The sequence below is a fragment of the Bombus pascuorum genome, chromosome 6 (genome assembly GCF_905332965.1).
Source record: "Bombus pascuorum chromosome 6, iyBomPasc1.1, whole genome shotgun sequence".
Taxonomy (NCBI): Eukaryota; Metazoa; Arthropoda; class Insecta; order Hymenoptera; family Apidae; genus Bombus; species Bombus pascuorum.
In genome coordinates, this window is record NC_083493.1 from 11,570,958 (window position 1) to 11,584,481 (window position 13,524).

General features: G+C 43.0%; 1 protein-coding gene across 1 annotated transcript in view; it reads right to left on the reverse strand.

The window, feature by feature from the left end:
- Positions 1-89: 89 nt before the first annotated feature.
- Positions 90-13,524, reverse strand: part of LOC132907974 (uncharacterized) — a 37,645-nt gene continuing 24,210 nt past the window's right edge. The window contains exons 2-14 of the mRNA XM_060961448.1: positions 10,005-10,242; positions 9,207-9,315; positions 9,079-9,103; positions 8,804-8,984; positions 8,267-8,613; positions 7,416-7,482; positions 7,001-7,309; positions 6,625-6,733; positions 5,904-6,238; positions 4,899-5,015; positions 3,913-3,999; positions 954-1,577; positions 90-679 (exon numbers count right to left, since the gene is read on the reverse strand). Of these exons, the coding sequence (XP_060817431.1) occupies positions 512-679; positions 954-1,577; positions 3,913-3,999; positions 4,899-5,015; positions 5,904-6,238; positions 6,625-6,733; positions 7,001-7,309; positions 7,416-7,482; positions 8,267-8,613; positions 8,804-8,984; positions 9,079-9,103; positions 9,207-9,315; positions 10,005-10,242 (2,716 nt within the window). The 3' untranslated portion in view covers positions 90-511. The remainder of the gene's footprint in view (positions 680-953; positions 1,578-3,912; positions 4,000-4,898; positions 5,016-5,903; positions 6,239-6,624; positions 6,734-7,000; positions 7,310-7,415; positions 7,483-8,266; positions 8,614-8,803; positions 8,985-9,078; positions 9,104-9,206; positions 9,316-10,004; positions 10,243-13,524) is intronic.

Below are 13,524 nucleotides of genomic sequence, written 5' to 3' on the forward strand. Positions count from 1 at the left end.
CTGGACAATCGAGGTTTTACTGTTTTTATCATTTTTGTATAGTAGTAGGATTATTTTACTAGGGGAAAAAAAGTATAGAAACGATCTAGTTCCATTAGGTATTATCGTCTTTATTTTTCAGTTCGACGGCTCCATCGAGTCTCACGACCTGTACATTAGTCGGCGACGGAGGGAACTCTGTTTAAAGACTCGGGCCTACGTGGTAAAAGGTGTCGCGGCGCCTGTCATTTCGGTTAATTAAGGGTACTTTAGCCGTTTCTTATTCCTTAGACGCTATAATACGATAATAAATAACATATAAAAAAAGACATACAGGTAAAAGACGTAAAAAAGAAGCTCACCAATAGGGGGAGCGCTTTTTCATCTAGAATAAAAAGTCGATGTAAGTTCAAAGAGCGTGCAAAAATGTACAAAGTGGCAGAGGTACATGGTGGACTCCTAAAACGGTTCGTTTCGACTTTTTTTCTTTTTTTTTTTTTGCTTTTTTCTTTTATGAACGGAAGCTAACTTTTTATCGATTATTATGTTCGGGGTTCACTTTGATGGTGACTTTGTTGTTGAGAGCGGACGCGAGCTTCTCGACGTTGCTTTGTGGCAACTTTCCCGGTTCCGAGTTCGTTGTCTCGTTGTTGGATACTACTGTGTTTTCGGGGATCGGCTTGATACTTGGCTGTGCCTCCTGAAACAAAACAAACAATTGTTGTTACGACGTTTGTTCGATTTCACGTTTCTTTAACGTGTTCTTCGTCGCTTTGTAATCACATCTGTTAACGTCAAACGCGTAATTAGCGTAATTTATACCTTTATCGTCTGTTGTTTTGTGCTTGGTTACTTAAATGGCTATCTATACTAAGCATCGCGCTTATCAGCCAAACGACATAATGACATTACATAATTACATGTTTCGACCTTCGTTTACCTTTCGAAATTGATAAAACAAAAATTCCACTCACCCCGTCAGTCTTTCTTCTTAAGTTCGATCTTTGTAACGTTGCAGCCAATTCGTTCTGCAATCTCGACACCACTGGTCCATTTGCCAATTCATCCGTGCCGTTTCTATCTGATCGAGACTGCTGCGACAGGAAGTCGAGCTTAGACGGTTGTTTAGCTTCCCCTTCGTAGGCGCCTATCCTAATGGCGACTTTTCCAGGGGCTGGTTTCAAGTTCGGTGCGTTTGCAGCTGCCGGAGACACGGCTGCTTTTGTCATTTCCGGCACGGGACTCGGCGACGTCTCCTTTCCATTTACTTGTGGCTTGTTTCCGGTACCGTGTCGAGGACTTCCGTTCGACGTGACCGTAGAATTATTTTGTATGGGGAAGTAAGTTGGCGGTGGCTTTGGAATCACTGGGTTTGGAGCCTCTTTCAACTTAAATGACTCTATGCTTTGCATCTCCACGGAATCCTCGGCGCTTTTGGTCTTCGAAAGAAGCGGAAGCGGCGGTGGAGCCGGTGGTGCTGGAGGAGCTACAGGCGCCGGAGGTGCCGGAGGTGCCGGAGGTGCTGGAGGTGCTGGAGGTGCCGGCGGTATATTGTTTGTCGGCACTGTCGACGTGTTCAATACCCTTTTTTCTTGCTCCTGGTGACAGTTTAATGAGATTAGGATAAGCAATGATAAAGTTAGGAATTTATATAGCACAAAAACAAAACGAACGATACATATTTAATTTTATAGATACTATGTTTTAATCTATTCAATCTACCGAAGGTTGTTTCGGAATTTAGTTAAGATTATGAACGTATATATTTAACTTTTTACACTTTAGGTATTCTAGACGATTCTCCGTTCAAAAATGTAGATTCAATGCTAATCGGTCAGATAAACTTGATAACTAACATTGTAAGGCGTAATAGTAACCAACACGCGACTCCTCCGTTCACCGTTGCTCAGCAAACCGTTCATGTCTTCGGTTTCAAAAGCCTAGCATTTTTCCTTCGATTAACTTTCCTTCGCTAGTAGCAACAGCCGCAGTAGCGGCGCATAACGGTTCAATTTCAACCGTCTTTTTGTAAATCACTTCCGACTCGTTAACGAACAGCCTTTCGGAGAGCACTCGCACACGGTCGTGGAACTCGAGGTCGCGACGAGAACTAATCTTCGTTGTCGTCGTCGTCGGTACTTTTCGCGAATTACACGCGTCTACGCGAATTACCGGCTGCGGCGAACGCCAAATGCGGCACCGCTTTTTCGTTAATCACAAACGAACCGCATTTCGCGGTGTTCCGCAGTGGCCACCTTGAAACCAATCGCACGCCACGATTCGAGTCGGTTGAAAACAGTCACGAGCGTAACTCGCGCTCTTATGTAAGCTCTATTATTTTACACGTTGCAATTCGAAGGAAATCAACGTGCAACACGTCGACCAACATAAGGAAAAATCCTTGCGACAGACGATCGCGTCCACTTGTGTTCGAACGAGCCGGCCACCAACGATCGACTGTTCCGCTACCGTCGAACGTCCGTTTAACAGCACCAATCACCCACCGATAAGTCGATTATGTAATGAGTCATCGATTCTACGATAATTCACGCGTTTCTAGGAAGCGCCGAACGTCGCCAGGTAGAAATAATTCACTCGAGTCTTTCTACGGCGAAATTGTTGTAGAGGACAATCGATGATCGCTCGATTAGTAGATCGTTAATTAGCGGAATCGTTAGAGAGAACAGAGCCGATTTAGAAAGCATTAGCTGCTTCCCCCGCACGAATACTTCTATCGTATCGTAATCAGTTGTCAGGCTTAATTAGCTAACCGCGATTCAATTAAGGGCGTGATTTAGTATTGCCCGGCCGCGAAACGACTAGTACGGATCCAGTGTTCGTATCGCGCGGCAGATTCAGCCGGACTGAGAACAGAACGGTGAGACTTACGTGACTGTAAGAGAGGAAGATCGGTCTCTATATCGCCGCCGGTCGTCAGTTCGAACGATACGCGAGTGTATAACAGTTAATAAACGCAGCTTGTACATAAATTCAGGTGCAGCTGAGCGTATTGCGCTGCACACACGTTCAATGTGTTTCGAGACTCGTGCAGACAATGACTGGCTGCGAAGTCTTCGTAATCTTGAGACTCGTTATCTATTTACTTTGGCAGATCTTCGGGAAGAAGGTTGTGTAATTAAAAACGACGCAAGAGAGCACGGTATAGCGTATCGCCTCGAGAATTGGAAGAATATGCACCGAAACCACGTTATTTGCTTTGTTCCGCGTATTTTTCTCCAAACTTCTTTTTGTATCAATATTTAATTTCCACACTCGGTTGCCAAGCAGCGTATTATAAGTATATCGTCGAGATACATACGTTTCCATCGCATTCATTTCCAAGAGTGGCTAATAAGATTTTTAATTAACCGCATACGTGTATATCCTTAGTTCCGCTCTTTCCATCGTGCGATACGTATGAGGAGTATCGTCCCCCCTGCTCCCCCTTCCTTTGATTAGTTCGCGATCGCAACCGAGAAATTTTATTCTAGGCTTGAAGTCTTTTCGTGTAATCAGAAGCTGTAACGTCTTCCTCGTCGAAGAAAGGAAACGGTGAAAGTACTAAACGTTGTACTTGAACGGCGTGCATTACGCGTACGATTATAATAGAAACTTTAATAAAAAAGAAATTTCTCCATCTATACAATTTTTCTTCTACTTTTACTTCTTTTACACCGGTCACTTAATTATCTTCAATCTTCTTTTGCCATTCAATTAATAATATTAGAAACGAAATCGTTCGAAAAAGTATGTAACTAAGGTATAGTAGATGTTGCTATAAGATATATTCTAATTATCGTAATAAGAAGAAAAAAAAACAGTCACGTTCACACAAATATTACGAGGTTATTAGATAAATCAAGGAAAATCACGTATTCAAGTATGTAAGTAGATCGTTCAGATACCGCAGAGATAAGCTTATCACTTTCTTACCTGCTCCGGCGCCTGATCAGAGAAATGAACTTTTTGCTGAGCGCTGTTGAACATCTTTCGATGGGCACGCTTGAACTCCTCCATTAGCTGTAAACAATTTAATACGTGTGTTATCGCGTCTTTACTGTTGCTTTATTATTAATATTATTCCTCTGACCGGAGATTAAGCACCGAACTTAATCGATCAAGAACAAAGAGGTCACACGGTAAAATTTACGGCGCGCTCAATGCGCGTTCGGTCGCAAACTGAACTCGCGAAACGTGTACGAGCGAACTGCGCGCCTGTGAATCGTCGTTCGAACGCTCATCTACGAAAGTTCGATCGTTTGCAACATCGCGCGGTAATTTTTAATTAGGCTGGCTCTCTACTCGTTATCGACGTACAAACTCTTTTCAGTATCTGCACGGCGCATTAATCGCTCCTTTTGTTTTTTATGCATCTATTAACGAGCGTTTCTCCTTTATCTAACAAGAAAAACAATTCTTCGTCGAATCGTTTCGTTTTCATCGCCGATCTAACACCGATTAGATTTTTACGAGATTAAATCGTTAATCCATCGAACGAGACATCAATTTCAATTTCAACGTTTTACAACGTAGCGAGTGAATGAACTTTTCGCGTGTTAAGTGTAACTGACAAGCGTTAGGATGCCACGGAAGGGATCGTGTGGGTGTTCGTGATACGAGAATCAGGCTCTCGCATGAGGCAAGTGAACGCGTGATACGAATACTCAACTTACGAGTATAGCGACGTTATGAATGCAATGGTATCCTGCAATTCGACGGAGTCTAGTTAAAGTTCAAAAGTCGCGCAGTAAAAGATCGTTGAATGCATCGGAATTCTATTGTCTTGGATCGTACACTTGAACCAATTTCGACGTTTATGTTATATTATGCTACGACATGTAGATTTAGGAAAAATTAAACAAAGATTAACAGAACATTGCTCTTATCGCAGTTTGTGTAAGATCACAAATATTGACTACCTTATCGTGCGTAACTTTCTGTTCTTGCGCCCTCAGAGCTTCCGGGTTTTGTGGCTTCCGCGGCTCCGCAGTTTTCTCCTTTCCTGCTTCCATCTTCGCGGCGTTGTTCATGTTCCTCTGAAAGAGACGATGCATTAAATGCGCTTATGCATCACGATCACGTATTAATATAACATCGGTAATCGATATTTCATGACGTGATATTCAATCGACTTAGAATTAGTCACACTGTGAGGAAGTCTCGATCGAGTTAGACAAGACGAGTGATAAGCGATTTGTCAACGATAAGGAATCTATATGCGTAATTCGGTTGACCAAGGAATAAAACGTCCCTTATGATGAATAAAACCTTACTAATGTTACTTTTATCACCACCATGGAAATGAACCATGGAAATGAACCATGTTGAAAGAACCAAAATCTTATCTATTGGGAAGAGTTATCTTTGCAGATGACGCACGAGATATCGCAAAGTGTAAAAGACAATTACCCATGCTAAAATAGAGACACAAATATAAATTTCCATATAATATAGCTTGTTGATTAATAAAATTTTCGTTGCTACATGACAAAAGTAAATTATTTACTAAGCATGAATTATTTACTTACTTTATATCGAAATTTATAATCGTGAAATAATCAGACTTTTTTATTCTTTATTGTTACCTGTTTGGCATAATCATATTAATCTTCGATCCGATAAGATCGTGCATGCAATATGAGTTATCGATCGCAAGAAAAATGCCACGTTTATAAAATAATACCAGCATTGAGCGGTGATCTAAATTCCAATTGAAACAACAAAAATATTGCCGCGCCAGATAGGCGCCACTCTCGCCACAAAGACTTCGAGGACGAGAAAAATTCAAAGAATCTCCACGGAGAATCGGTCGATATAAAAATCCAAATTCCGGTAACACGCCCGGTAATGCGCATAAACAAGCAGGTAATGCGATCCAAGCGGTGTATAGGTTTCGCGAAGAGGAAAAGTCGCGGCTCTCCTACCTGCTGCGCCCGCCTCTGCAATTCCTGAGTGATGGCAGTGCTTAGATCGGTGCAGGCTATCGGCGATGTCCTTGTGGCGCAATTGCGGGGCGTTGCGGTGGCCGCGGTGGCCGCGGTGTCATTGGTTTTATTGGTCCCGGTCGAGGTGGCAGTGATCGAGCCGAACGAAACTGTCGACGGTGGCTCGCAGGAGGACGTCGATAAGGACGAAGAAGTCGAAGCGGAGTCCTTGCTGCAGGAAGACTCGAGGCTCGACTCCGTTTCCGTCGAGCCTGTACTGCCCATAGACATTGTGCTACCCATTTGCATACCCTTCGCGTTCATTGGCTTCGTGTCTGTAAGGATAGAAACGCATTTCACGTTACTTTATGATACGCGTTTTAGAAGTTGACTTTAACACACGTTGTTAAAGTCCGAAGTATTGCGAGGTATTACGAAAGGATCTTAATAATTTAGAATGCTGTTTCTTATTTAGAAAGTGTTAGCGTTTGACGCTACTGCGATCCTTGACTTTTTTATGTCATAATCTCGCCTTTGTTTCAAGCAAGAAAAACACTTTTAACGTTTTAAGAGTATCTTCGGTACGAGATCGAAACGAGAAACCGCGTGTATTAATGACACTTTTGCTTCAGGAATTTTCTAACGACAGAAAAATGACGATTTACCATATGTGTTGTATCGATAGATCTTACGTGTATTTTCTGAAATTATTTTAACGCACCTCCGGACCATTTATAAGGAAGAGGTGGCGGCGGCGCTGGTGGGCATACAGTTTGGTGGATCTCCACGGTCGTTATCGTTTTCCTATCTCCGTCCTGTGTGCCATTTTCCTGTGACAAAAGTTTAACAAGAGACCTCTCAGTACAACGTTCGAACGTACAATCATCGTAACTCTACGACCGTTTCTCTTTTTAATTAAGCCGCGTCGATGGCTCTAGACTACTGTACACTGATCATTACGTTAATTCGATCAAGATAATCGCGATGATTATGAGAAGACTCGGAGGTAGAAAGCGCTGATCGAATACTCGTTAATTATCAAACAACGAGCGCTAGATATTAGAAGAACAATACCTATTAACACAAGAGTAACTCACTTTGGATCCATGATAGGGAGGCATATCATCGGCTGGACCATCGTAAATGACGTCCTGTTGCCGCATATTGTCCCTTCGATAAGCCAAACGACGATTCGCTTCGTCTCTCGGATTAGCGTCAAAATCGTGGACTTCGTAATCGATTCTTGGCGCCACAGGATCGTACAGAGGCTCGTTATCGATATCATCTTCGTAATTACCACGCGAGTTCGGACGACCTGGTGCACCTACGAACCTGTGGTTTTGATTCTGGCTCTGATTGATACGGATCACCGTGGTGTTATTTGGTCTTCGAGACCATTCCTGAGCCTGCGAATCAATCAATCATCATTGCTTTGCGTCTCGATTATCACTCTTCAGCACTTTTAAAGTTTTCATAAAGATTACGATCTATTTTTTGAATAAGAATTCGTACCTGATCCACGTGAGCCCATTCCGCGGAGCTGCAGCTGCTGGTGGACAGAGCAAGCGGGCAACAGATCCTGCAATATTCACGGTCACGTGTTACCAATAATTTTTGCATCAAACGGTACTACTTTCTAATTCCAATTATACAACATCGTGAGGAAGTAAGACGCAAAGGAACGAGGGTTAAGAACAGGATGAACGTTTATGAGGCGGTCAGGAATTCGTCCTGTTCTCCGGTGCTGCGATCGTTATCATCGAATGTCCTATTAATAGAGCGACTTTCTCCTTGGTGCAAATTCGTCGATGCCACATGATAATGGTCGGTAGCGAGTGAGAGAGAGAGAGAGAGAAAGAGATACCTATCCAATGCCATAAACCGCGCGAGCTACTGTATCTAGGCCGATTCTATGGCAAAGAACAGTTTAGCTGGTCCTTGTTAATTGTAATTACGTACAACGGTTCAGGCTATGGCATAATAATCGTGTTACAATATGGTCGTTTAAACGTTACATCAGAGTTATGCACGTAACTAATTACAGACACTTCTTTACCATTGCAAGGCATTTATCTTGATTAGCCGGGAAAGTGAAACAAATTTCTGATTCTGTATATATTACTTTGCCTATTTGTTTTGGTTTTGTAATGTACGCAATCAATTACCTAACGTTACAGAAATAAAATGACATAAGTAGACCATAGATGTTTGCATTGCAGGAACGAAATTTACATAGAGATTTCTTTCGCTTACTAAATGTTAACGAGACGATCGCTTTACTTTACATATTTTGTATATTTTTGCATATTATATAGACTTTTGAGTGTTCGAGTTTTTCATAAATACCATTTCGTCTTACTAACCTTCCATTTCGGTTGCAAACGTCATCGCGAGGGTATCGATGATGCATTCTAGGGTCGTGATGGTGCTGCGGCGAGTAAGAAGGATTCTGCGGCTGTGGGCTGGCTGCAGCCATACTCGACGTTTCAGAATCGTAACCGCTTGAGCCACGGGTCCATAATGGTTCAGGGCAGTCGTAAAGGTGATTCGGCGTGGGTCGTTGCACTATGAGGTCGAGAACGGCGGAGCTTCTCATTACCTCGATGGCTCTTTCAAACGGAAGATCGGTGAGACGCTGGCCGTTGCACCAAATTATAATGTCGCCGGCTTTCAAGCCCGCTGCTCTAGCTGGCCCATCGTCTCTGGTGCCCTAAATGAATTTTATTCGATTAATTCTCGATCCTCTGTTATATCGCGCTATTCCGTATCCACGGTAATTTGACCGAACAAGATCAATTTTACTATCGCCATCTAAGTCGAAATTGAAAGTAATTGAAATTAAACACTGGAGAGTTACGAAATTACTATCAAATGTCAGCGAGAAACTATGTATAATTAACCTGAACTGTGAGGCCTGGCACGATGCCTCTGCAAACACCACACCCGAGGCGACCCTTCTCGCCGACGAGAATTCGAATCCTGACTTCGGTGCTCGGAACGGCACCCAAACCAGTTTCGTTGTACTGTAGCTGCTGCTGTTGCTGCTGCACCATGTGCCAGGTGACCGGATCGTTCGGGTTGCTTTGCGAATCATAAAGTACTTTTATAACAAGGAAACACTCCGCGGACTAACGCGAGAGCCTTGCAGAATTTTTAATGAGCGATCAGTACTTACTCTTTCACAGGTATCATTCCCACGCCTGAAACAATAAAATACGAGCAATCAGTATAAGTTGTTCGCGTGTATTCTGGAGTTGAGAGAATTAAAAATAGAAAAAAGAGGAAAAGAATGCGAGTAATTACTTCGAATCTTGAGAACGAGCACTTGCTGGTTTTTTGCCAGAAGTGCCACTTCCTGATGGACTGCGTCCTCAACCGGATACCCGTTCACCCTTATGATCTGATCACCGACCTGAAAGTAAAAAAACATAGTGAAACGAAAAGTAGAATACACGATTAACGAAATAGAGCAGAAACCGTAGTTTCGTAATTACGGAATCGATTCGTATCTCTTGACAAATGTTATACGAATAGCTATACCACCAGGCAAAAATTTGAAATCGCTACGTGTTTCCCCCGGAGAATTAAAAAAAAAACTGAAAAAAGTTCGTCACGTCTAAAAACTTGAGTAGAAAACAGTTTCTTTTAGAACTAGTTTATCTCGAAGTAACCTTCAATAAAGAATCTGTCGTAAAGGAAATTTACAACTATCGATATCGTCGATGTTAATTTCCAATGGATATTTAACAATCGACGAATTAAACGGTTAAAAATTAATAAACTTAAACTTAAACGATTAATGAAATTAGTGAGGGATAAAATGTAGGTACAACCAGCAAACAGATCCTAAATTTTTGGTACGGTAGGTGCACGTGGATGTTTGTGCATTTATGAAACACCATAAATCGCAACAATGCACATAATATGCAGAAATACGTAAAACATTCAAGATATAGTAATTATAATATTTAATGGCTGAAATAAATCTCCGCCTTGGTTCCGTTCCTTCAATTACGTGCATAAAAATTTGAATTTACATAATCATTTTCAATGTACTGATAGCAATTACAAAGGTATAACTACAATTTGTGACTTCATTACCCTTAATCCATTTCTGTGAGCTTCGCTGCCAGGTTGCACGTCGCTCACGTAAAATCCGGCTGCATACTCTCTGCCACCACGGAGAGAGAAACCAAATCCAGATGCTCCACGCCGTCTCAGCCTGACATTCCTAGTCACACCGATGACGGCCATCCTGCCGCCTCCTGTTGGATTTCCAGGACCTCCACCGGTCGATGGTACCATCCCAGCACTACCTGTGCCGGATGCACCACCCGACCTGCGAAAACCAATTAAAACTCAATCTCGTCTGATCGATGTTATTTGGCATTGGATTTAATTGCACGATAATTAACGAAGTACAAAATGCTGAAAAAAGAAAGTGGATTCGGTGGCACGAATCGAATTACGAGTCACCGTCATTACACGTATTGTTCGGTGAATCGTATCAGCAGCTCGGACGGAAAGTGGAGCGCGATTCATTTAGCCGAATGAATTCACGAGTACACTTTACCCGCGATATAATTTTATCCTGAATTTAACCGCGTTAACGAGTCTCGTCTTTTTCGTTACGTAAAGCGAGCAACATTACTTTCTCGGTATTATTCCTATGCGTTCCACGCTCGGCGAAATCACACGAGACCAGAGTCCCTCTCGTTAATAACCGGCGACTATTCGCAACTCACTAAAAAATCTTAGTCGTATCTAGCGATGTTGAGATATGTCGATACGTCACGAGTATAGCGCGGATGTGAAATTTAAAGATACAAAAGGTAATAGAGCGCGCTAAAAGTGGAAAAATATAGGTAGCGTGTATTTGGTATAATACTTGCTTTCAGATTCTTCCTTTTGTACCGTTTCTTTGGTTGTATTCGCAAAAATACGAATTTGCATATACGTTAGTAGTCACAAAACGCAATCGGAAACGCGACACATCACGGACAGAAACGTTTCTTGGCCCGAGGATACAATGGGAGTGGTGAGACAGAAGGAACAGTTAGTCGTTGAGACTGAAACTGTATAAAGGGCATCGTTTTACTCTAGCCATCCGTTAAGGGTATTTTCCCGTATTTATTTCGCGAAGTAAAGTAACTTATGCGTTTCGTTATTGTCGATCTACTAGCACGCCTTTGTATACCGTTAAAAAATCCAAAAAGAAAACGTTGAATATGTTTGGTGTCTACGGAATAGACATGTGCACCATCGAATATAATATACCCGGTATTGGTTGCATATCTGTGGTAGTCGCGTCGCGCGTCTGGGATAGCTTACGGGGATGGCGAGGATGGTAGTGGTTTAAACGCTTTCCATTGATTTCCGTCTCCTCTGGATTTTACTGCTATCCAGGTAATTACCACCGGTAATAGAATATCCTACGTGTTTGTACGTTCCTATATATCTCCGGGAAATTCGCAATTATTCAAGAAGAATCTTAGAAATTGGCGGATAAGTTTGACTTTAAAATTTGAGCATGAAACTAAGTTTTCGTTTAGTTTGTGCTTATCGCTCGGAATAAAAATTTGAGAAACGTTCTATATTCATAGCGGTTCGATATAGAGGAATTGTATTTTTCACAAATACGTATAATTGTATAATATGCGTTTTTAGTAGCTGCATTTGGGTTACCGTATGCGTTACAGAAATATGAAATATTTCGTAACATTTAGCCAGATTCGCAGGAAGGAGAATTAAAATCGCGGACGAACGTTTTCCTCCTTGGGGACGGACGGTAAAACGGCCGGAAAATTTGTGCACGGTCTGGAAAGAGGAATTACAGCAATTCTGTGTCAACGACGCGGCTCACCTTCGCGAATAATTGTCCTGCAAAAATGCTCGTTTCAGTCGGCGGTCGGAGAGCCGCGCAGTCCGACTCGAAACAATCTTTGTTCGGATCTCGCGGTCTTTTTCCACAGTCTCCTGTGAAATTAATGACCACACCTGGCGCACTATTGGCCTGCGCAATCGTCGAGGAAGGAACGACGAAGCGGAGGAGTCGAAGCAAATTCCACCGCAGACGACGAAAAAGACGAAAGATAGAAAGGAGAAGCAGGGTGGGGCAGGCGGATGAAACAAGGAAAGAAAGACACTTTATGCTCCCTAATGACGCCGGGAATCCGTCTTGTCTCGGACATTGAAAAGATTACGTGCAGTATGAAGGGACGTCGTAGGTTGTCGGATGCAGCGGAACACGAGAATGACACCAGGTAAATGACAGTCATTAGAAAGAACGAGACACTAGTTTAAAACTACTCCAGCTAGCTGGAGAGCTCGTCTTCTTTCTCTTCTATCTTTATTCCACCTTGTACTCGTTCTTGCTCCCTTCCTTTTTGCTCTTCTTGAACGTTACCGAAGGCGAAAGAGAATTCCATCGTCTGCACTTTCCTACGAACCTGCAGGGCTTTTGCTTTCCTCTTTTTAGAGGATATCATTTCGGGCAGACTACGCTCTACACAAAACGCCAACCGGCGAAGACCAATGCTTCCTATCCGAGTCAATTTACATGCGACTATTTACGACGTGATTACCATTTTGCCTCGGCAATGGGTGCACCTTGCGCTCGCAATTATCGGAAAATTACAAATTTCCTTATTGGACGGTAATAAGAGGCGTGCATATATATACTGAAGCAACGAGACGTTGGCGACTCGGCGTGATATCGTGTCGAGTTCGATCTTGAAAGACCAGTCTCCGATCTGATCGGCGATCCGCTAGATAAGGGAAAAGTACTACAAAGAAGAGGAGCTCTACCCCCTGGGGCGGCAAGGTGAAATACCTGTCAACGACACCTACTAAGATCCACGAGATTTCTCGGCCGGTGGGATCACTGACACGAAAGGTAGGTACTCGTTACAAGCTGTTAACGCATTTTTAACGTGTTCCTCGCGACGTTCTTAAGGAAGTCGTAGCTGCTTTTATTAAAGACCCGCTCTTTCAAACGCGTCGGAAAACAGTCACGCTGCCGTAGGTTTTCAACAACTCCCTCCGATGCTTGCCTCCACTTCTCGACAGCTCGGTAAACGCGCCTCTATGCCCTCGTTTCTGAGCATCTCTCCAAAATGCGTTCACCTGACGATCCCTTCAACCCTTGCTGCTTTTGTTCGACTGCTCCGTATTTCTATCGTCCGGTCAAGACGGCACAAATGTTAAGCCGACCTGAAAAGGATCGAGCGGACACAAAAAGTGCTGCTCCGATAACCGTAACCAGTGATTTATATGCATGGAAATGCAACGTGGAGTGGAGAAGGTGAGATGATAGGGAAAAGAAAAGCTCAAAGCTGTCGAGATTCTATCTACGGAGTTAGTACATTGTTAACAATGGTTTCATTAATCCTTTCATGGTCCGATATCGATAAGACGCGTCGATGACGCGATAAAGAGCATCCCGCGAGCGATCTAGAAACTGAGTAGAGGTCGTTGAAAAGTTTCAAGACCGCGAGGAACGTAATCTCTTATGTAATCTCGAGGACAATGGACGCGCGTAGATTCTCAAGGAGGTTCCCGCGACAAGAGGCCAGGCCATCGATATACTCGGGCATACCGTTATTGTCGTCGATATCGCTAC